Here is a 23,405-nt window from a genome sequence, read left to right on the forward strand (position 1 = left end):
ATATTTCGCTTGCCTACGCTTTGACTTTTCTCCCGTCAAAGGTCAGATTTACGCGTGCGACACTCGGGAACAATAAACTTTCCGAAATTCATCCACTCCTTCGGCACTCAATGAGGTGGTACAAAATCCCCGAGGGTCTACCGAACAAACGACGTCTCAATTACCCCGTTTAAGCGACAAGTCGTATAGTTTCGCACGATAAACGATGTATTTTAATCCTATAAGCTGAAGTGCCGGCACGCAACGCGTGGCTGCGCCTCAACCCCCGGGTCAGGGGCGAGAAGGTTGACGAGGCGTCACGAGAGTTTTTATTTATTACACACCGTAAAACTTATAGCGTGTCTAACCGGTATATTCAACCTCAGAGTCCGCTCGCTGAACGGATATACGTACCTGCGTTTCTGAACGGATAAGCAGGCCTATCTCGCGCCATTCGCCGGTGTGATATTCTGCGATTTCGTGCGAGACTTGCCGAGCGTTTTACGGAAAATGTGAAAAACCGCTTTGAGCCGGTGAGATAATGGAATTTCCACCGGAATTGAGTATTCGAATGAAATTTTTTTTTAATATTTTTAGCGGTGCATAATGCAGTGCAAGCCAAAATAATGAGGACGTATTTTTTGTTTTTCGTTAAAAATGATAATATTTCATTTTATAGATGATTGAATTTCACTGGTTTTAATATATATAGATATATCTTAACATGGGTGACGTCACAATGTTATAGTTTTCAATCTGTTATATTAATGGCAATTTTGATTCAATCGAAAAAATAAAAAATACGTCCGAAATATTGTTTTCCAATCTACAAGAATATGAAATAAAAAAAATTTCATTCAAATACTCAATTCTATGACCTAAAGATCCATAGAACGTACAGTCGGCGAAGAAATTTGTCAAAATGGTTTGAAAAGTCTGACTAAACCTCGTCAAGTTGAATATTAATTAAATAATCCACGTGATATGGGACTAAATTCTTACATGCCCACATTTCCAAAGTGTAGACGCCCTGTTATTAAAAACCTCGGTGCACAGATTTTTAACGCAAAACAATTACGAATTTGACCTGAAAAGCCTCCATCAAAGCGTTCGTAACAAAGTTATGCTTTACTGAAAATATTCTAACGTTAATGTAGAAACTCAGTCGAGTTGAGATTTATAAAGAATTCACTAGACAATTTGCCCAATTTTCATCTGTATTTTATCGACCAATCTAATTTTCGCATGAACAAACGAAATCAGACCAATAACCTAATCCTTTTTATAATATGTATAAGACTATATACTTCTTTTTTCAATTTCAGGGTTTTAATTTCTTTATTGTTTATTCGCAAGAGATTCTCGAAACAAAATTCAACTTAACTAACTTTAGCATCATTTTTTAAACCCTGATTTGATCGTTTTTTGTACTATTTGTTTATTCATCAGATCGCTAGAATGAATCTCCAACTTTGCCATATTAGTTAACTAATTCTCGGTTGATTCTAAGGCGATATATGAATTTTTTTAAACCTTCATAATGATAAATGATTTAATATGAAAATACTGCTTCTACGCAAATGATTGCAAAAAATAGTAATCATGAAAGCCGAACATGGATCTTCCAGATTTGCCGTATTTATTTGTGTTTCAAAAAGCACGTTTTTCCTTCTTCTCTCACGAATTTACTTTTTCGCTGTAAGAAACGATCGTTTATCCGATACTTACTTTCCGAACTCAACTAATTGAGAAAATTCATCACTGACATGAACATTGACTCTGCTATAAACAGTAAGTAGTGAGTAATGGGGTACAACTTTGGTAAGGATCAAGAAGAAAAAACTCGCTGCGCGAAGTAAGTTTTCGCACGCCCCAAAACCGCTGCCATGTCTCGTTCACGCCTATTTACACTGACACCCGCAACTTTTGGGTTGCGAAACTTCTGTTCCTTCCATAGACTAGGAGTGCTTATACTTACTCCAGAGAGCAAACTTGCGAGTTGAACGCCAAACACTTTTGCGGTACAAAGTAGGCACCTTTGTACGCCGAACTCGGTTACTTAAGCGCTCTTACTATACTTACAGCAGTGAGATGAAGTCAATTGAATAAATACAAGAGATATAGCATCAAGGTTCAAAAAGTGAATCTGAAATTGCTTGCGTGGAATTTTGTTGAGAGAAGAATTTCTCCTTAACCTAGGAAAAAATGTTTAACTGCTAATAGAAGTGGAGAGGTCGTGTTTCCGATAACTTTAGGGCAAAGACAACATTGAACTCATTCAGATTGTATTATTTGCCAATTTGTTACACGAATCAAAACTTTTCTTCTGTTTTTAAATTTTAATGTATTCTGTACAAATCGTCTGACAATTAAATTAATCCTGAATTGCATTAACTCGTTATTTTCTTGACAAAACGAAACCCTATAAATTAACTTTCGATGATATCACGTTTGAGCATATAGAAAATCCCTTCTAAACGATCTCGAAATGGACACATATATCATTTTAAAGGAATAAACACACAATGAGACTAAAATTGCTGGGACTGGTGCAAAATTATCAAGGTTCAAAAGTCGATTTCTGACACGTTTTTACCGAATCATGGGCATTTTCTAAGGGACTGATCAGATCTGCAGAATTCAAAACATGATATTGCTTTCTATAAAGCAAATATGCGATTAGAAAAACGTGCTTTCCAGTTCAAAGAGACAAGTTTAATCATTATAATCTATAATTTAACCAACGCTGTTCAACGATCACGAGTAAGAAGCTCTAGTAATTGAACTGAATAATTAACGGTCCGAGCTGGCATCAATTAGATTCATCACATGAAATTGAAGAATATTAATTCACGTTAAATGGCCAAACTTATCCGTCTACGTATATTCATTGAGTATTTAACCCGGATTCTTTGCAACTAATTTTTTCAGGTGTACAGAATTGAAATTAATAACAGCTAGAAAAATATGCTCGATGTTATGAAAAATCTCCATCGAGCTTTAAATTCAAATAACGATCTATAGCCCCACAAGTCTGCCGTGAGCTTTTTCAATATGCGATCAAACCGTTTTGGTATGCATAAAAGAGAAACAATGATTTCCTATTCAGTACCTGGAATAACGAAACAAAAGTGGATACACAGAAAAGCTCACTGAATGAAAGGGTGGAAGCTTTTAACACGGGTTCTTTTCTCACCTGCCAACAGCTTCCCTACTCCATGCAGCTCGACTACGAAGTCGTCGGGACGCCGGGTCGAGGCAATACCGGGATGATGGCTCTACTACCACCGAGAGTGAACGTCTCGGCCCAGGGAGAAGTTCCGGTCAAGCTTCAGGTGTTCAGGATACGTTTGCCCTGTTCCGGAGACGCCAGTGCCGAGATTCCGTTGGTCTTAAGACTGAACGTCACAGCGCCACCTGGAACCCGATACAACGACACTGTTTTACTCTTCAGACGCAATAAAATTTGTCTCAAAGGTATGAGTATATTTTTTTAACTATATTTTTAAACACGTGGCAGTAAAATGGACAACGGGCAATTTTCAACTTTTTTTTAAACACTCGAAACTAAATTTTGTAAGAAAAGAATTCGATTATTTCATGAGTTTGGAGGATCTCGCGAGCAGTTTGCCATTTTTGAATTTAGATCAATCATTCAAGACTGAATTTCTCGGGTTAGAAATTCAATCAGGTTATTTAATCTTGTTATATCAGTCTTACCGTTTCGAGTTCAAATTGCAGTGTAGTCGTTGTGTTTGGTCTATTTAATCGTTTATTAATTACGTTTTATTTTTCTTCATTCGGTGCAAAAATTCATTCCAAATTTCTTGGGTGAAATTATTCTGAGGATTTAACGAAATTCGAGTTCGTACAGATTTTGTGCTGATAGTGAAATCGTCCGGCTTTGCAATGAAGTTTGTGTTTCACTCACAATCAGCGATATTTTGCGTGCCCACTCGATTCTGCAGCATGCTTACCGCCAACACACGCGCACTTGATAACGCGTAGTAGTGTGAAAAAAAAAAGAAATTTGAAACACGGTATCCCCGGGTGGTTTGTTGAAATTGACGGGAAACAGGGTGAAGCTGGTGGAGTCGAGCGTCAGGTCGGAAAGTCGCAGGGCGACATCCCCTCGCGGAGTTGACAGATCCGGTCTCGGATCCGGTTACAGTACTCGAAGTAGAACAACGAAAAGTAATCCCGTCGCAAAATTGAATTTCGCGCGGAGATTTAATGGAAAAAAGAAAGTGCAGAAACAGAGTGAATGAATACATCGCGAAATATGACCATAATGCAAACCCACCCTACGTATTAATAACGAATTCTCTGCACACCGACCGTTCGAAATTCACGAGTGTATTTCTTTGTAAAAACAAACTCGCGTGCTGGATGCAGAGAAAAGCGCGAAGTGAGGATTGAAAAGTTACGATGAATTGTAAAAGCTCCGCTTGACTCGGGGCTTTTCCGACGGTTGACGGAGGGCTGAGAAACAGGGCTCGATGAAAATTATATTCCAAGTCGTAATCCGCGTCGCCTCGCTCACAGAGGAGGGGAACTCAAATATCGGGCGTACGATCGGTTGTTCGGTACACTCGATCCGTTACACCCCCTCGGCAAGAACAGGCTTTTTCCTCGCAGCCTTTCGGATTAAATGTAAAGGCACCCTTTCACCTGAGCACCGTGTTATTATCTTCTTTGTCGGTTCGCTCCCCCCGGCCGTTTCTAAAACGAAGTTAATACCTCAGCGGGCGGTTCGGCTGATTGCGAGTGGAAAACGGGGCGCAAAATACACCCGAAGAGAACTGCTGCAGATGTGTTCTGACCGAGTGTTTTGGTTACGACTCATGTTTTGCAATTCGGGAACTTAGAAGCTGATCAGCTTCTGTGGGTTGAAAAACGGTTGAAACCGTTTGAGCTGCGTCTGCCATTCGGGAAAATTGCAAAAGAAAGTCTCGAAAATTTATTTCGTTTGAAAAAACTTACACGGTTGCTACCACACCGAATCGTTGAAACGACTTTCATGCTCGTCGATATTCCGAATGGTCAATATTCCGACTGCGTAGACCTTTCTAGAGGTGACGAAAATTCCGAGCGTTCAAGGCTTCGAGGGGTGGAATGGCCAAATGGTGGAAATGGACGAAGAGTGAACACTCCGAACTGTTATAATTTTCTAAGATCTTTGGCTTGAGAAATGAAAATTCGATTCAAGAAAATTTTTCATGACTAACAGAAGCTGCGGAAATTTGAACCATTCAGGTTTCTGATCTTTCGGGAATTAAAACCAGTCAATATTTCGATCTATAAAGCAGACTGATGAACGTTTCAACTACTCAGGTAGGTACTTTTGAGAATAACTGCGAAGAAGAAGAGATCGTACAATTTAAACGAATTCTTATTCATCGATACTCTTTTGCAATTCTTGCAGAATTAGAATATCAGTTTTTACAAGTAATAGAAAATCCGAATGACAAAAATAATTGATTTTTTCAGAGAAATATTAATTATTATTTCTCAAAATTGAGGATGAAATTGGTGGGTAATTGTCCGACAGTGGAAATCATTTCTTACAATTAGAGAGATTGACCGTGTCAATAATATTGTGAAAAAATAATCGAAAGTAATAAAATTACATTCACACAACAAATGTCGGATAAATCAACACTTCTACATACTGAAACGTAGAAACAGGAGAAGGCGTGAAATCGGATATCTCATAAGCCTCCCGCGTCCGAAGGAGAAAAACAAGAAAATTCCCGGCTATCCGAAGCGCGAATCGGGTTTCTTTTTTTCAATCAAACAAACGCGGCTCGTTCATTTACTTAAGCTCGGTAAGCTCGAGCCACTCTACTTTTATAACTAACAACGGAAAAAGGGGTTCCCCACGGAACGCGATAGCGAAATACCTCGGGGTTCGTGTTAATCCAGCTGGACTTAATTTCGGACGAGCGTAAATCTCAGTTTGCCACCGTTTGATTGCGGTCGTCCCGAGGTCGGCAGACGGGGGCGGTTTATGTCCATGCTGGCCAAAACCTGCGAGAAGAGGAAGGGAAGCTTCCCTTTCTAGATCCCACGGTCAATGGACCGATTCCTTGAGGCTTGAATCCCGTCGAGACGCGGGCAACATTTACACCGGTATAAGGTACGGGTATACGGGTGATTCCACGTCAAACGAAACAACAGCTTATCTCATATTTTTTAAATCGATCGAAGCTTTCTTCACTTAAAATATTATATGCACGAATAGAAGGTACGTGTTTCTTACTCTACGGCGAACAACTTTTTTTTTTTTATTCAATTGAAGAATGTACGATTTTGCTAGAAAAGTGAGCGTGCCGTCTAATTATGAAGTGATCTGTGTGGAATTGTGCTGGTAAAACTCTCAGCCATTGACCTGTGGATCTGCTTATCAATGGTAATGTGACTGGTCGTTGGCTATTGATAGCAAACGACCTCTTGAACTCAGATAGTGATTGTTCCAAAATCTAGCGTATCTCAGTAAGAACTCTCAATTTTATATCCTCATTCCACATATTCATATTATTGAATATAAAATGTAGCGATCGTTATCAGATAGGAGATTTGTCTGTTATACAAGCTTAATAATATTTTCTTAAGAATTACTGGGCTGGATACAAAATAACTAACGTAGTTTATTGCTAAACAGGTAAATTCAAGGTGTCACCATGGCCCTCACCAAATCTCTTAGTTTTCGGCGTTGGAACTTTCCGGTCGAAGTTTTGGGAATATCCTCGAGAAACGTAACGCCACCACGAAGTCGATAGTGGTCTGGCATCCTTGCGGCTACCAAATCAACTATTTCGGTTTCAGTGATCTGAAATATTTTGAGTGAATTGCCACGGCACAACCTTCAGTCTGGGGTTATGAACTCATAGCAAGGTGTCGGAATGATACATGAAAAATTACCTCCTCACGTATGTCAGAGCCAGTTACCCTGACCACAAACGCTATCGGATGTTCCACATCATCAAGATGCGGTTGGCCTACAACAGCCACTTCCATGACTCCAGGATGAGTCAGTATCAGATTCTCGATTTCGGATGGATATACATTGCGACCATGATACCATATAATCTCCTTAATTCTGTTAATCACGAAAACGTTCCCATTCTCATCGTAGTAACCGAAATCTCCAGAGTGGACCCATCCTTGAATGATAGGATAAGCGGACAACATTTCAAGAACCACAAATACCATTGTAAATTTGCCCCGAAAGGTCTGTCAATCCCGCTAACCTTCCTCGTCAACGATCTCGGCTGTGGCTTCAGGATTCTCATAATAAGAGTTCATCATGAAGGTGCTCTTCAGCAGTAGTTCACCTTTTTCACTGGGACCCAACAAGCGGTTGGTATCCGGATCGATTACCTTCAACTTTGCATTTTCCACAATTTTACCGCAGAAGGTGGTAAGCCCTGAGTCCAGCGACTGGAGTGAAACACATCCAACTTCCGTCGTGCCGTAATTTACAACGATCTGGATCTTCGGGAAGCGCTTGGACAAAGCTTCGTAAGACGTTGTGGAGAGCGGTGTTCCACTAAAAATCACTCGAGTTAAAGAAGAAAGATCGTAGAGGCCCAATACGTCAGATTTTAAGAATCTGTTGAGCATGCCGGGACTCACGTGAAGCCAGTTCACCTGAAATTACATGTACCTGGATTTCTGAGTGGTTATTTCAACGGAAATTCGGGTCACCTCTGCCATGCAAGTTTTCCTATACATTTTTTCACCAACTAAATTTAAACTTTGGCAATCTCGACCGATGTTTGACGAATCTTTTTCAGACAGTAGAAGGATTTGCGAATTCTTACAGAAGTTGTTACGTGGCGGATTAGGCTACTCGATACATGGAGAATACTTCAAAAACGTCTAAACTTACTTTGTATTTTTCGATTATGGCGAAAATTGAGGGTTCGTCAAAGACTTTTGTTATCAACCTAGGTATACCCCAACCTAGACTCATAAAAGAGCAGTGTAGTCCAGTGATCCAACTAAAGTGTGGAAGGTACAAGCAAATCTTTCCATCCATTCCAAAAATTTCGGATTTTATGCAAAACTGCATCAGGAGAGCGGCGTGGCTCATTGCAGGATCTTTTGGCAGGTCCGTTGTTCCAGAAGAAAATAGAATTAAAGCAATCTCCCTCGAAGACTCGATCGGGGTACACTTAAAATTCATCACCTCTTCGGCATCTTGTTTTGCGATTGCGCTTTCGAAATCAATGAAACCCGTACAACGGCCAAAGACGACTATTTTTGCATCAAGTTTTGTTGCTTTAACCGATTCCTCTACAGCCGCAACTCCTTTCTCACTGACGAATATTATTTTTGGTTTAGTGACACTCAACCGGTGATAAAAGTCAGCTGCAAAAAAGGTTTCATATCTCCAATATATTGCATAGGGGGTCATCAAATTATAAATAAAAGTGGTGTAAAGAGTGTTTCGAAATTTGCGTAGAGCAAGCAATTACATTTGGAACTGAAGAGTATAAAATTAACCAGTGTGTTCTCGGGTAGACAATTATGTATTATCACATAGGTAACTAGCCATGACATATCTACTCCAGTGGCGATAACATAAACTAACCACTGGTTCACTAGAATTTGTTTCGTAAAATGTGATCTCGGTTTTATCTTTCGATCAAAATCGTCTGCATCTAACGTCATACGCGATGTACTCACACGTTTCCAACGCTACATCCGAAGCAGTAAAAATAGCCCCAAGATACAATGCTGCGTAGCAAGGTATCATTGCATCGAGTTGATGTTCGGAATAGATCGCAATGACGTCTCGTGGAATCAGACCCTGGGACTTCATCCATAGGGCGCATCTAACGCTTCGCTCTCTCATTTTTCCGAAAGTGTATATTTCGCCAGTAGCGGTATCAATCTAAAACGGAAAATCGTGAACGAGTATGCTTACTCGGTTTCACCGAATTTAATGTACTGGTTGTCGGTAATTATTTTACTTTCCTCTAATTTTTCCGTACAATGTTTTGGTATATTGGATCATGAAAAATGGTTTCGTTGATGATTTTTTTGCTGGGATTATCCAATTTTGTGATGTATTTTGTTGAAAACATAATAATTTAAACGTGTGAATTTCAAAAAAAAAGTCCCATGTATGTGAAAATCCGGTTTACATATCGTGCTTCATATTGCTGCACTAAGAGAAATTTTTAGTTCCGATTACCACCCAGTCCTAAACTATTTTTATTTCTTACCACAATCGAAAATTACAGTTCTAGGTACAAAATGAAAATTACTTTTGTAGCTGTTACCAGAAAGTCTAGTATCCGTGATTGTTCTTTCTCATTACAATTACTGTTACTATATTTTCTTGTGACTGTTGCGAAAATTTAATGCTTGTGCAACAATAAATTGATGTTAAAGCCTTACTCAACTAAAAAAAGTACAGTAAACCGAACAAACTGATTTTACGTTGCAATTACCAAAAAAGGATCAACAATAGCGCAAAATGGTTAGTTGTATCTCGTTTTTCGTAACTCCAACAATGTTCAAAGAGTTGTTTTAACGATACCTGTTTTACTGAATTTTTCTAGTTACTATAACAAATGAAATTTTTCTCAGTGTAATATTACCTGACCCGTCAAGGCTGGATTGCTTTCTAGTCTATCCAGTACAAATTTTCCAACACTGTTATAATTGGCGTTGTAAGAGACTTGTTCGCCCTCTAGTACGTGGTTTCTTATTCTAAATCCTGAATTATTCTGAAAAAAGACTTGGATTGATCGAGTGTTTCATACGCAAGTAATCAGCGAAAATCTGTGTCAAAGTATAAATATATTTAACTTACCACATTCATATTTTTAGACGGACTTTTTCAGTCAGGTTTTTTGCTGTAGAAGTTCTAATGAATGTCACGCCGTGTGTTAAGGTTATTCGTTTACACTTTTTGAGTCTCGGCAATATGCACTAAATACGGATGGCACAGCTACTTTGAATACCATTAATTGTAATGCGCATACGTTTCAATTAGTGACAGGTTTCACCTTTCGCAAACTGAGAAAGATTCGATACGAGACTTTTTGAAATTCCACTACAAGATTTTCCAGTACTGATACTTACCGCAGTCTGAGGAATTAAAAAATAATCCAAGAATTGTACCCAAAGTTGCGCTTAGATCGCGAAACCGAGGATAATCAAATATTCGAAATTTCAGATTCTATCACCGCTATTCGTGATCGAAATTTCAGAGCCTATTACCGCTATTCGTGATCGACGATCGAATACTAGTAAAGACGTTTATGCGACTGATAAAATTTGGTTTGAGTTATGAAATATGAGCGTAAGCATCCTGACGTTAACGACGCGATAAATTATTCAACAGCTCGTGCGGAAGGCACTGTTAAAGAGTTGTACAATAACTTCGTTAAACTTGTAAACAATTTAAGGCACAGTTAATTTAGTATGATCTACTTATCCAAGACACTGATGTTGCAAGTAATTCATCTATCTATAAAGTGGGGTCGTTGTCACGTGTTGTGACACTGATTTACAGAGCTTTGCTTCCTCGCCCTCGCCCCCCCCCCCCTTCCGCCTTCCTTTTTCTTTCTCAGCGCCGATTTTATTTCAACATTTGAAAATATACCCTACACCGAACTAATTCATTTTTATAGTACGTAAAGGTCAATCTTGGTATTTTAAACAAACACATTTGCATTATAATTACATCTGACTTCATTTGGAGAGTAGGAAATATTAACCGCGAGGCTTTTTCAAAATTCTACCATAGGCTTTGAAAGAAAACAATCCAACCATTGCGCCTAGTCAAAATAATAACGAATTTCATATTGTAAAAATACTTTCGAGCGTTACTGTAAACCTAACATATACCTAACATAGAGTTGAACGTAAAATTTAACCTATTAAATTCTTATACTGAGTCTATGACGTCAGTGGTCATAGTGGAGTGATAAGCGCCCAGTAGTATTTATCAATGGTAATCTTGTTGGTCATATGTTATACAAGTATAAGACTCCAAACTATGTATTTGTTCACACATCTAGCGTGACATTCATGATATATGTAACAATGTAACATGCTTATTGTTAGTGTCATACTTTTGTATATCCTGACAGTCTAAGGCTTGTAAATACTACGATTCATTAGCTCATCGCAATGCTTACGCAAGGCTCAATGAATTATAATGAGTTTGAAAAATCAAACTCATGTGAATAGGTAATTTTTTTCAACAAGCGTACCAACAAACAGTTGAACCAGCAGAGTAAAGCAGAACCAAAGAAAATCGACATATGTTTTCCGTCTCTTATTCCTGAGCAACTCGGGTCAGGAAACTCTCGAGGAAAATTTGTCGTGAACAATTAATTGAAGAAATTCCCAAGCGAAAGAGAATGACCGGGAAATTTTGAAATGGAGATTTAAGGTGTAAAGGGAAAATGAAAAGCTACGGCAAAACTCAAGTACGGTATAACTCAAGTACTTCGACGGTACTTACCAACCTACTTCGAGTCCGATTCTCACAGCGATTTATTTAGCAACATTTTTACCGTACCTTTCATATCCTGTATTCTAGTTCTCTTTTGCCCTATTCTCTCTTTCGCCGTAGTACTTTCCTTTTCCTATTTCGCTTTATTTTCAACCGTCTCATCGCACCCGAACGATTCTCTTGATGTTTTCCCTCGCTCGATCTCCCCCTTGACTATCTTCCTCTTTTGCCTCGCCGCCTCTTACGGTCCCGATCCACAACCTCGGCCACCCTTATCGCCACCCGGGCAGACAACGAGTTGCGTTTCGTTGGGACCCTGAATATACAACCGTCCGACTAGATCTCTCGCTCTAAGGCAGCATTCTGCACTTTTCTCCCCGTAACATTTTCACTTTTTTACCACTTTCTGCGCCGTCTGAGTAAAGACTCTGGCAAAGAAGCGTCGGCACTTGACGGGGGTTGTGAGACAGGAAGATACGACATTCTCTCAGGGTTTTATTGGCAAAGTTTTCGCTCAGGAATCTCGCAAGTTCATCAAGTGGTCAGACTCTCTTCAATTTCTGCCTTCGTTAACCGTCACGTCCTTGACTGACGTCTTTCTCAAAGGAATTTTACTTTCCACCATTGCTGCAGCAATGCATTTTAAATTCGCACAATGCTCCATCTGTCTATCCGTTACTATAACTCCTTATACTGGAGTGGGCAAGTATGAAAGGTGCCGCAACGCGTCGCTTTTCTCTACTTCGTTCCGCTGTGAGATGATGGTATGAAATTGAGTAAAACGAAAGCATCTAATGAGGTGAACAAAAAGCTTTTCTTCTTTGCAGGAGGCAGGATTGCATCGAGACTTATCAAAGTTATTAATTTTTCCAAAGTTGCCGACAGCTGATGCGGTTCGTAAGTTGGAATTGGCAAAGGACTTGAAACTATGCATGCACGTATGGTTTTGCATCTCGGTATAAGGATGCACATTTTCCATCAGTAGGAAATAAAAAGAACCCCGCGAACTATTCGACTTTATTCTATTATCTCCCTTCTCTCGGGAGTAAAAGTTTCTTTGTCGAGTATTAGCGTGGCTTCGGCTCGGTTTCGGTGAACCCAATGCAATTTCGCCTCCGTCAGCTTAATGAAATCTGAAATAAACGCTGTGCTGTTCACGTCTGAAACAAGATTTTTCCAATTCTATTTTGCGGAGTAAAACCGTGGCTTGACGTCGACTCTGTTTCAGTCAATCATTCTTATCAGCAGTCGTCTACATTCTAACGCAATTCGTTCGTTTCTGACTCAGGATTCTGAGGCGACACGTCTCTGCGCAGTTTATCGTTTCTACTGACGCGTGTATAAACATAAATGTTTAAATCGCAATTGCACGTTTCCTAATTGCTAACAGACTAATTAACTGTTGCTTATATTTGCGACGTTCCGACTATCACGCAACTGAACAACGCAACTGAGCAACTGAAATTGGTAAGTCAGACATTTCGCAAGTTCTTACAGAAAAATGATTTTCAATAGAAGAAAATCGCGAAAACTGCATACTCAATAAAAAGAACCAGTGGGTAGGTATAGGTAATAGGATATTGAAAAACGCATTGAAGCAAAGTGAAGTGAACTCTACCGTCTCTGATACACTCATTCATACAGCTTTCTATGCAGAACATTCCCCGTCAATGTAAAGGACGCAAGTTCGTGTCCAAAGTACTGAATTGATTCCAGGCTACCGTCGCATTTTTGTAAATCGACCGTACTTGACTCTAAGCGTAATGTATACTCTCAGAGTTCAGTTCATGGACAGATTCTGAAACTTGCAATATTTTTTACCGTGAAAGCACAATCTTGTGAACCATGACGTTTCGTTCCGTTTGAAACTTTGACAAAGAAATACCGACAAGTCCAGAGAAAATTCTACTTCAAGGGATGAAATTTTTCGGTCAATTTCGTTTTCAGGTGTGGAAGCTCCACTGAAGAACAATTCAGTGAAGCTGGAAGCTGGCTCCTTGGTAACTGGCAGCGGAACACTCTACGTGGCAGCGGCTTGTGCCTGCGCCCTGGTTCTCGTCGTTGCAAGCGTGGTCAGTGCCCTATACATCAGGAACAGCAAGGCCAGGGTTCAAGAGTCACAGTAAGTACCTACAGCGATAAAGTTTCCCCAGGACACTAAGCCGCACAAGCCTCACTTAATTACCACAAGCATTTTCCTTATTTACACCGCGGAAATACCAGAAACGTGGTTAAGCTTCGAGTGCTGCAGAATATCAATTGTTGAATGAGTCTTTCAGCGCATTTACTGTAAAATTTCATGATATTTATCCATTGTGATCGTTGCAGCTTATTTTGGCTGTGCGTCTTGAAGAATGGAGAATCTTTGAATAAAAGCAGTGCAGAGGCGCGAAATTATTCAACGTCGTCGTTACAAAGACCCGTTTCAAAACGGCAATGAATGTCTTAATACAGAGTTCAAAGCTTTTGCATTAATCATGAAGATATGAAGTCAATATGTCGATACCAGAAAAAGACTGTGCGAGTGATATGACTTATCATAGGTATATACCCAATTACCCATTTACTGTCTAAATTACGAGAATTTGTTTATTGTAAGGTAAATCTAGTAGTTATTGACACGCTTAGACCCAATTATTGAGCCTTTTATTTTCAAAAGTTATAAATTGGCTGCGCAAATTGTGAACGTCTCGATGACTAAAACCAATTGCTACAGGTTTAGACACTACAAATTAAATTTTTTAGTAATTTCAGACCTAAGCATCAAACGGATACAACCAAAAACGGTCAATAATTGGGACATTTACCTTAGTCATCTTTACAATTAGATCAATTCTTCCGATGTATTCTTCAATAACTGAGCAGCTTGCACCCTAACGACAGATCTTTATCAGTCCACAATCCACAGTAACCCATAAAATTGTCTCGCTAGCCAATCAGAAGCACTAAATTAAGTCGTCATCATAACAGCCGATCTAATAACCGCACTGTTATCGTACAGACAGCAAAACACCCTGGCGGGGATTATTAGAAATGGACTCAATAATTTTTCGTAGAGCGAGTGGATTGATTGGATATTTCTCGGCAGAATAAGCACCAACTTGGCCGTTTCGAAACGCGGCTGGGGTTCCCTCGTGCAAGCAAGTAACTCTTGGTTGACCACAGTTTACGGTCAGACAGCCACGTGTAGACAGAGTCAGTGGTGTACGGATGCACAGGCGTACCGAAGGTTGGGTTTCCTCACCGTCGCGTCGAGTCCCATAACCCCAAGTTAACCCCAGCGTCCAACGCGACCGCAGGCACAACCGCAGGACGTCGACCGCCCGCCATTAATAATTACTTTTCTCGATGAGCCCGGGTGAATTGCCTTTGAAATCGATTGACTTTGAGGCGAGTTTCCGTCCCAGAGACACGTCGAAAGTACTTTGACAAGCTCCCAGCGCACCGAGACTGCATTAGTAATGAAATAGCTCGAATCCATAAAAATAAGCGTGAATCCCGGAAATAGGGGGAAGAAAACTACGCCCGTCCTCCTGGGAATTCATAGGACCTCATCTGAATGAAATATCCTTTCAATAAGCCGGGTGATCTGTCGGTTGCTTGGCACGATTCCCCGACATTTTATTACCCGCTTCTCCTCCGGTTCAAGGATTTCCTCGAGGAGCATACGGAAGTCGAGATCCCCACTGCACTGCAGCTCGATGTAAGGATGACGATAAGAGGAGACCCTTCGCTGCGAATCCGCTGCTCCGGGGTCGGGCAATTGTCTCTCTCGGGATATATTAGCTCTTTGAGGCTCTGCACCCTAATAACCAGGCGCGGATCCGGTCTTCCTCAAAATCCCCAACCCCTCCGGATAGTGTAACGGAAATCTTACATTCTTCGTCTGTTTCTCGAGATATTGGCGGGGATTTTCGCCCCCGATCGACGAGTCGCGTCTCTTACAGATCATTCCATACGCGGTCGAGAGGAGACACACGACGCACGTATGTACGCGAGATGTATTAGCTTCGCGAAGCGACCCTCCTTGGGCGGAACACACACGTGCCTATATTTGAACTGTGACTGTGAGGAAAAAAGATCCGGAGGGGTGAATTCGTGGAAATGAAAAAAATAAAAGTGACTTCGAGAGGGGAGGAACTGAATTGACGATATACTGTTTCAGGAAAACGCTGCCGTGCTGCAGCTACACAGCAGCTACTACCGGAGGTCTGACCGGGAGTTCGGTCCTCGTAAGGGTGGACACTCGCCCCGGAAGTGCGAACTCCGGAAGCTACGCGACCATCGCCGACTTGGAGCCACTTTACGCTAGACCCTGTGGGTCAAGGGCGAGTTATTACGCTGCCAGTCACGTGACACATCTCAGTCAGGTAAGCACTCGGGCGGAAATGATCGTTTGACTGATGTTTTTGATTTCTGTTGTTTGTTTGTAATTTTATTCGTAATTAGTCTCTCGGAAAAATACTTTGTTTCCCGAATGATCACCTTCAATTTTTCAACGTTCAGCAACTAAAGTCGAAAAACCCTCTGTTTGTAAAATTGATCCTAAATTGTCTATCGCAAATCTAGCGTTGCGGCAGGTATTATTGAGAAAAAATAAAACTGGTCTTATTGTTTGAACAAATCTTTTCACTTGTCAAAAATTGTTTTCTAGTTTTCTAAGAGTTGCGAAAGATTGATGGCCATAATTTGCATAGTTTCAAAACCATTCGGTTGGGACTCCTGGGAATCTTCTAAACAATGATTCAAATATGTAAACTTACAGAAAAAGACTATGAGAAGTTCCTGATTTGATCACTTGGAATCTTTCCTAACCGTCTCTGCTTTAGTAGGAAAAAGAACCAAATTGAGAGACTGATCTCTGAAAAACTAGTTGTACATTTCTTTATTACGAATGGTGATAGACTATTGGTGGAGCTTTCGAAAAGAACCAACTTGAAAACTTGGCAAACGGTCAAACCGTTCACTAAGCATTACAAGCGTTCATGGCGTTTCATCGATTGCTGAGGGATAGCAGGTCGTTGTTGAAAAATTCAGCGATGTATGAAACGATATCCATTATATTTTGACGAGTGAATGCACAAAGGGATGTCAGTAAGACAAAAGGTTGCATATACTGGAAAAATACTCCAGCAGAATTGACTGTAATGAGCTGATATATGCGCGTGATACGGTAACAACCAGCTCTTGCGTATTTACTTTTATCGTACCCCATGATTTTGAGTCGTTATTTGATCTGGCTCTTCTCGAATGAATTGAGAAAAAAATATTCCCGTGAATTTGAGCGTTGAAGTATGCAATGCCAGACTTTTCAACGAACCTAATTACAAATCTGAATGCGACTGAGATTCTAACCGTAAACGACACAATTATCGAACGAATAATAATCCAAGAAATTGAAATGGCAAGATTGGCCGGAAAGCAAAGGTCTAAACATTGAGGAAACTTATTGCTGGAAACGTGACGTTGCCAAACTAAACAAGGGAAATATCAAAGAATTATATTACCTCTCAGGGCAAACCTTTTATGTGGCCTGAAGGAACGGACCTCTAAAATCATAATTCGGCTACAGGGAATTGTTCCAAATGGAAAATCGCTGCCCATGAAAACGAAATATCTTGAACGACACATAATTGTAGTTTTTGAGCCCTATTTTCCCAGGGTTTTTGGGTTTTATTAAGAGAATATTCAAACTTTGTCGCAAAACCTCGGATCATGGTTTTAGTATCTAATCGTAGCCAATCGTTCAATCACGAAAAGAGCAAAAGTTTACCGAACAAACTCGAGGAACAAGTTCACCTGTGATCCACGTGGTGGTCAAGTGAGATATTAATGAAGAAAAAATCCATGTTTGAAATATGCTGCATCAGCTGTTTGAATCGCCTTTGTAATTGAACGTTTATTCAGGGCTAATAAAACTTTTTCTGCTTTTTCATTCCAATGGGTAAAAAAAATCTAACCGTATAAAACTTTTTCTCGCATTATTCGCATGGTACATATTCAGAGAATACCGAGAAAGAATAATGTTCGACTGCGAATATTCCCAGCTTTATAAGTGAGTTTAGTTATAGGATATTCAGTAGACGAACAACGTTGGTTTCAATTCTTCTATGCATTAAATTTCGAGTGGTATAACTTTTCAACTCGAGTTCGAAATATCAAGAAACTTCGCGCATGTTAGCTCGATTTGCAATAATGTATGCGCAAATATGATGAAAAAGAAATTGCTCAGAATTTCTAGTCTTCGAGTTTCTGGTTTTTGAAGTACGTACAAATTTATGAACAGTTCGGTCCACTCTCGGCATTCACAAAGGGGTTCAACGATCTGGGAGTGTAAAATATGGATGCGGATCGACGATTTGTCGCCACGTCTACCGATGGAAGTAAAGTGAAGCAAATAGGATATGATGCGTCAACATTTGTGCTGTGGATATACACGCGGAGTAGAGACGGGTGCACGGCCGTGTACTTATGATATCGATTGAGGGTAAAATTATTGATACCGTGTTTTCAAAGGCCTACGTAACTGCGTTGTGAAACATCAACTTGTACACGTATATCATTAAAAGTAATCCACACCACGTGTACACGTCCCTACTGATCCTGTGTATGTATTATGTGGAAAATTACATGCGAATCAAACCGACGTCTGACCCTCATCGTTTCTGGTTTTGTTTAAATTTTTTTCTGCAATTATTCCTACTCTGAAACAGTTCCCTGAATTTTTTCTGATTTTTTATTCGACTGCTCAATTATTTATGAATATTTGAAGTGATTTGGAAAAGAACTTTTTTCTCAGAAACTATGTTTTCTATTCTATACGTTCAAAGACCGGGCCTATGATAGGCGGATTTTTTCCCATATTTTTTTGGTCGACTAAAACAGTGTTTGAACGGTCCGAATATTCTCGAAAAATTCTCAAAGCTGATATTTTTCAATTTAAACATTTCTAGACCGGTTCCATTACGTAACAATTTTTGTCTGTTTGTTTCAGTATGAAATCTGTGTGAGAGTTTTTAAATTGAAAACCAACCACTTCCAAATTCAATATTTGAAAATCAAATTGACTGGGATTTCAGAAAGGTTTAAAAATTCCTATACTAAAAACGGGTAATTGAAGAATATCAAAAATTTTTTCGGCGGTTCCTCGGGGTTATACTATTACCAGGGAAATCCTAGGTAAAAATGGAAAATGTCACGGCCAGTCCTTTACTGAGTTGGCGCATGGAATACCCTATATTAAGGTGTACGGATATCTACGCAAACACGGCAAAAGGTTATCGAATTCGCTCGGCCGCGACCCCTCGACTCCTCCATTTCCGGGAAAACTCGAGCACGAACACAGCCCTGCAAATCCACGTGTGTGAACCACACGCGGTACGGTGAAAACCAACACGTGTAGAAAAACATACTGACCACGAGCCGCGTTCGCTTTGCAGCCTTTTCGAGAGGGAATTGGCTAGATTTTCAGTCCCCTATCCACCTTGTCTGTGAAACTAAACCTCTCTGTGTCCGAGCAGAGAGAGTTTGCGAGAAAACGGGCGATTAAAATCAAACTACCCGTTGCGTGGAGCTTGCGGAATCTTTTGAAGCCCGACGGGAATTGCTTCGCGTGCCATTTCAAGCTGGTATGTTGCTACCCGCAAAGGATACGACATTTCATTTATTTAAACCCATACCAGGGCTAACGTGGCTCTTTTGCACCGAGAAATTTCATCAGTGTCCCCAAATTATCGACGTCTGGACTTTGGGGAAATACTGATTCTTTTACGAAATGTTAAAAAATGAACTTAGAGTGAAACTAGGCACGGAGAAATTAATACTGTCAATACATACGAACCTTGTACACCAAAAGCTTTGTTCGCATGTGATTATATTTTTGTATATATTATTCACACTCGACACATCTAACCCTACAAAAACTAACATGATACACGAATCGAATTATGCGAATTAACGAACGATTTTATCTCAACTAATCAACATTGTTTCACCATTCCAAAATGGTATTATTTATTACAGACCATTGAAAATTTATCGATTCTTCAAACATTTTTCCGTGTTCTCTGAATAAAATTTTTTAAAGAAAAGTATAACTCGTAGATGAATCTATGAAGCCTGAACCAAGGAGCCTGCAGATGCTAATAAGCGCCATTAATGCCTATATTGCTCGGTGAAGCAATTGAAATAACTAATTGTAAGAGACGATCCACCGTAGTAGCCATTCCTTTATCCGTGTAACGTCCAGAAGAATTCAGTGAAATTCTATCAAAGTTACCGTGACCGAGAATCGTGTCTGACGTGAAAAAGGCGAATTGTTTCAAATCAGATAGTGTGATTATTTCATCGAGTTTCAAGTTGAAAACGAGTATTTCCGAACCAATTTTTTCGTCCGCCATTGATGATCAAATATTAGACCAGAAGCCGTTTATCGTTCCCATTCGTCAATCCGAAAAATCAATTTTCACACAGGATGTAATTAAAATCAGGCGATTCACTCGATAATTTCGCTATTGAGTTTACGTCATCTCGTGCCGTTCCCTCAAGCTGCGCACACATAACCACCATAAACATATGAGATAACGTACACGCAAATGCATACGTATGATCCATTTAGAATTTCGATGTCAAGGACAAAGGACTTAGGCTCGTTCTCAATACCTTTCTCGAACACACACACGCGAATACACCTAATTCGCATGCGGGGCGTATCGTTGAAATACCTACCCAGTTTCCCTTCGGCGCGCCCCTCGAGGCCTCGCATAATACTACACGTCGGCAAGTGTGCGGGGCTAAATCGAAGGGCGGATGGAAAGGGCGCCTGGGATGTTACACACGCGGTTACCTCTCTTACGGAGCAGCGACCTCCTCGGCGACCCTTCGGGATCCAGACGCACTGCGGGATGAGAAGAGGTGGAAGTCCCTGTGATTGTTTCGGCTTTGATCTTGGATCAATTTACCGGGATACAGGCGCTGCGACACGCCGAGTCTGCCCTTATTCCTCCTTCAGGGCTCGCGTCGCGTCTTATACCTACAACGGTGTAAGACGATACGCTTGAGAATCCAGTTTCCGGAATCTTCGCCTACTTCAATCTACCGCGTACAATTGGCTGTATTATTACGTCGCGTCGCAGGGACGGGGAAATTAATTGCGAAACGTATTTCTATATCGCTTTGACATCAACTTCGCAGGAACTCGTATAGTCAGGGGTATAATGTACCGTTGGCCTTTTCGAATGTCGACTGTTAGGAGAGGGCGAAAAATTTCATTTAGCGAGTTGCAACGAGCCAATTTTCATCTTATTTAATGAAAAAAATTTCATTTCTTATAGTTACGAGGGAATTAAAGTGAAATAGGTATTGTTACAACGATAGTTCAAATAATACTCGTATTATGAGAAAATTTCAGCTTACAGTCAACTGCGATATTAAATCTGTTTGTTCAGTCAATCACATTCTTTCAGTTGAATAAGACCGTAATATCAATTTGCTGCTGCAACAATATCAAGTTATCGATATAGTTACAAGAAAATATAGTATGAGTGACCATAATCAAAGAATAGTAACGTTTACTAGATTTTACGACGACAACTGCAAAACTTATTTTTGTTTTATACGGTAAATATCGATAATATCTAAGGACTGAAAAGCTAGAAGATTTTCTGATTGTCAGTGTTCTTAAAGAATGTTCAACCCGAACTCTCCCACGAGCAGAAAATCACGTAGAGTCTGTATAACTGCACTTTGAGTTTCATCTCTATTAATTCTCCTCGTTGTGCATATTTCACCCCAACGATTCTTATCGAATAATAAATGTGTAATAAATAATGTATCGCTTTTATACCACGCTACTCGTTGTTCAAAATACAGCGATACAAGAATTCCCAAACTTGAATAGTCGATAAAATTTGGATACCTCATATCGATAAACCGACAATCGTTGAATTCTCAGCACAACTCGACCTGTCATAAAAAGATTAGAGCAAAAAAATGAAGTGATTTATTCAGAAAACTGAAAAAAGGAGACCAAATTACGATTGCATTAGTAAAATTTATCCAAATATTTGACGTTGTCTTTATTAAAATCTGCGAAGATGCTGACGGGTAAAATTGTTTCTCAAGTGAGCACGCTCAAGTTACTAGAAAGACCTTCTTTGTCAAAAGTCGGAACGTCATCGCCAGGTTTTGGTTACCCGAGATCATCTCACACGTATATTAATGTCCCTGAGAACAGTCTCGCTCGTTTTTCAGCGTCGCGAGTCTCCCTTCTAACCATAATTAACGAGTCTCCATCGTACCGCACGTACGGTAATGACATGGAAAATCTGACCAACCCGTATCAAAATGTCTCAGGAGGATAATTATCGGGATAAAAGGCTTTGGCCGTAGCACACAACGTTTCGAACGCAGAACCGTACATAAACCCGGTCTCAGACCCAACGGATATTGGGTGTTAAAGGCTTGGGTAAAAATCCGGCGGGAGTTGTTATTTAAAAAAATAAACTCATGAAAATGTTTCGCCTAATTATGCTGCGAATGGTTCCATCTCTTTGAAGTCATTGATGATGCAGGCTTAAAAAGTAGGTGAATGTTAGAAATTTATACCTCAACAGAGGAATATTCAATTCAATTTGGGTTCGACTTATCCAAAAGTATGTTTATCGAACTTGATTTACGTATTATTTTTACTAAAATCAATGAATATGTAGGAAGCATTGTTTTTGACGACATTGTCAGCCACTGCACTTGGTGGCATGTTTTGCGGTTCCCACGATATATAAAAAACCGCTGAATCAATTTACTCTCAATTCTGTGACAGTATTCTTGAACGGTTTATCCTTGTTGCCACGGTTTGCAATTTTTCATCCCTTCAATATGATTCGAACATCCTTTTGAAGTTGAATTACGATTTTTCATCCAAAATCGACAACTTTCTTTTTATTTACTTAACACAAGAATACGATGATTAGAGAAAAATCTATATTGGAAAAAAGGGTAAACTGTCTAAGAATACTGTTTCCAAATTTTTATTAATTGGGTTCACAGTTTTTGAGATATCGTGTGCGCGTATTTGATGGCCTCGCTAATTTTTTCGGTTTTTCGTCACACTTTTGTTTTACGCAGACAGCTGTGATATGGCTACTTTACAGCTAAACATCCAACATTCAGGCGTTCAAACGCTTTACGATTCAAGCTACCAGTAGAATTACAGTCAGTGCATAGGTACAATCAGAACGCTTCAGGCAATTCATTCCCGTACTCGACGCATCATGATATCGTTGCCGTTGAAACTTCACGATCAGTCCACGCAGGCTATCAACGCGTATCGTAGATTAATCATCGGCAACGAATACATCTAGTCGCGTGTCCTGGTCCAGGGGTACGTACACCTAACGTGTCAGGTTCTGACTGTTTCAGGAGCACGCGTACTCGGTTAAAACACGAAATCTGATGAGAACCACTTAATACGTTGGTAACGCGTGTACTTGAACTGTGTAATATTTGATCCCTTTGTTACTGGCGCACGATTTTACCGACCGGATTACCGACATATCAGACGGTTCTCATCGGATTTCGTGTTTGAGCCAAATACGCGTGTCCTTGAATGGATCAAAATTCAACACGTTAAGTGTACATGTAGAGGGGAATATACGGACATACAATCGCACACTGCCGAAGCGGAGAGTGGAAGGGCGGATGGATGGAAGGGACGGGTTGGATCCCGCTTGGAGGCAAAACTCCGGAAAATTGAAATTAATGAATAGTCGAGCCCCGACGGCTCTTTCTCTCTTTATCTAGTCAGGCGATGGCGCCGCGGGCCGAGTTTCGCTCTCTCGACAAAGGGAAATTTGCTTCATTCTCGTGGTCCGTATCAGTCGAGGGGCAGCGCTGGAGTTACAGAATTGTTACACCCGTTCGTATCGCGGAAAACCACACCTCGTGA

General features: G+C 40.2%; 2 protein-coding genes across 4 annotated transcripts in view; one reads left to right on the plus strand and one right to left on the minus strand.

The window, feature by feature from the left end:
* The window catches only part of LOC124180007 (tyrosine-protein kinase Drl-like), a 68,381-nt gene that overhangs the window by 40,677 nt on the left and 4,299 nt on the right, over positions 1-23,405 (plus strand). For all 3 annotated transcript variants that reach the window (XM_046564969.1, XM_046564971.1, XM_046564970.1), the window contains 3 exons: positions 3,186-3,456; positions 13,409-13,583; positions 15,627-15,831. In XM_046564969.1, coding sequence (XP_046420925.1) covers positions 3,186-3,456; positions 13,409-13,583; positions 15,627-15,831 — 651 coding nt within the window. The remainder of the gene's footprint in view (positions 1-3,185; positions 3,457-13,408; positions 13,584-15,626; positions 15,832-23,405) is intronic.
* LOC124180009 (4-coumarate--CoA ligase 1-like) lies at positions 6,489-10,230 on the minus strand. Its single transcript, XM_046564972.1, has 8 exons — positions 10,081-10,230; positions 9,809-9,946; positions 9,594-9,722; positions 8,674-8,881; positions 7,874-8,355; positions 7,233-7,632; positions 6,904-7,145; positions 6,489-6,811 (listed from the first exon to the last, which is right to left on the minus strand). Exons 2-8 carry the CDS (start codon positions 9,815-9,817, stop codon positions 6,650-6,652), a joined length of 1,632 nt encoding a protein of 543 aa, XP_046420928.1. The 5' UTR covers positions 9,818-9,946; positions 10,081-10,230; the 3' UTR covers positions 6,489-6,649.

Source organism: Neodiprion fabricii, chromosome 4 (assembly GCF_021155785.1).
Source record: "Neodiprion fabricii isolate iyNeoFabr1 chromosome 4, iyNeoFabr1.1, whole genome shotgun sequence".
In the NCBI taxonomy this organism is placed as follows: Eukaryota; Metazoa; Arthropoda; class Insecta; order Hymenoptera; family Diprionidae; genus Neodiprion; species Neodiprion fabricii.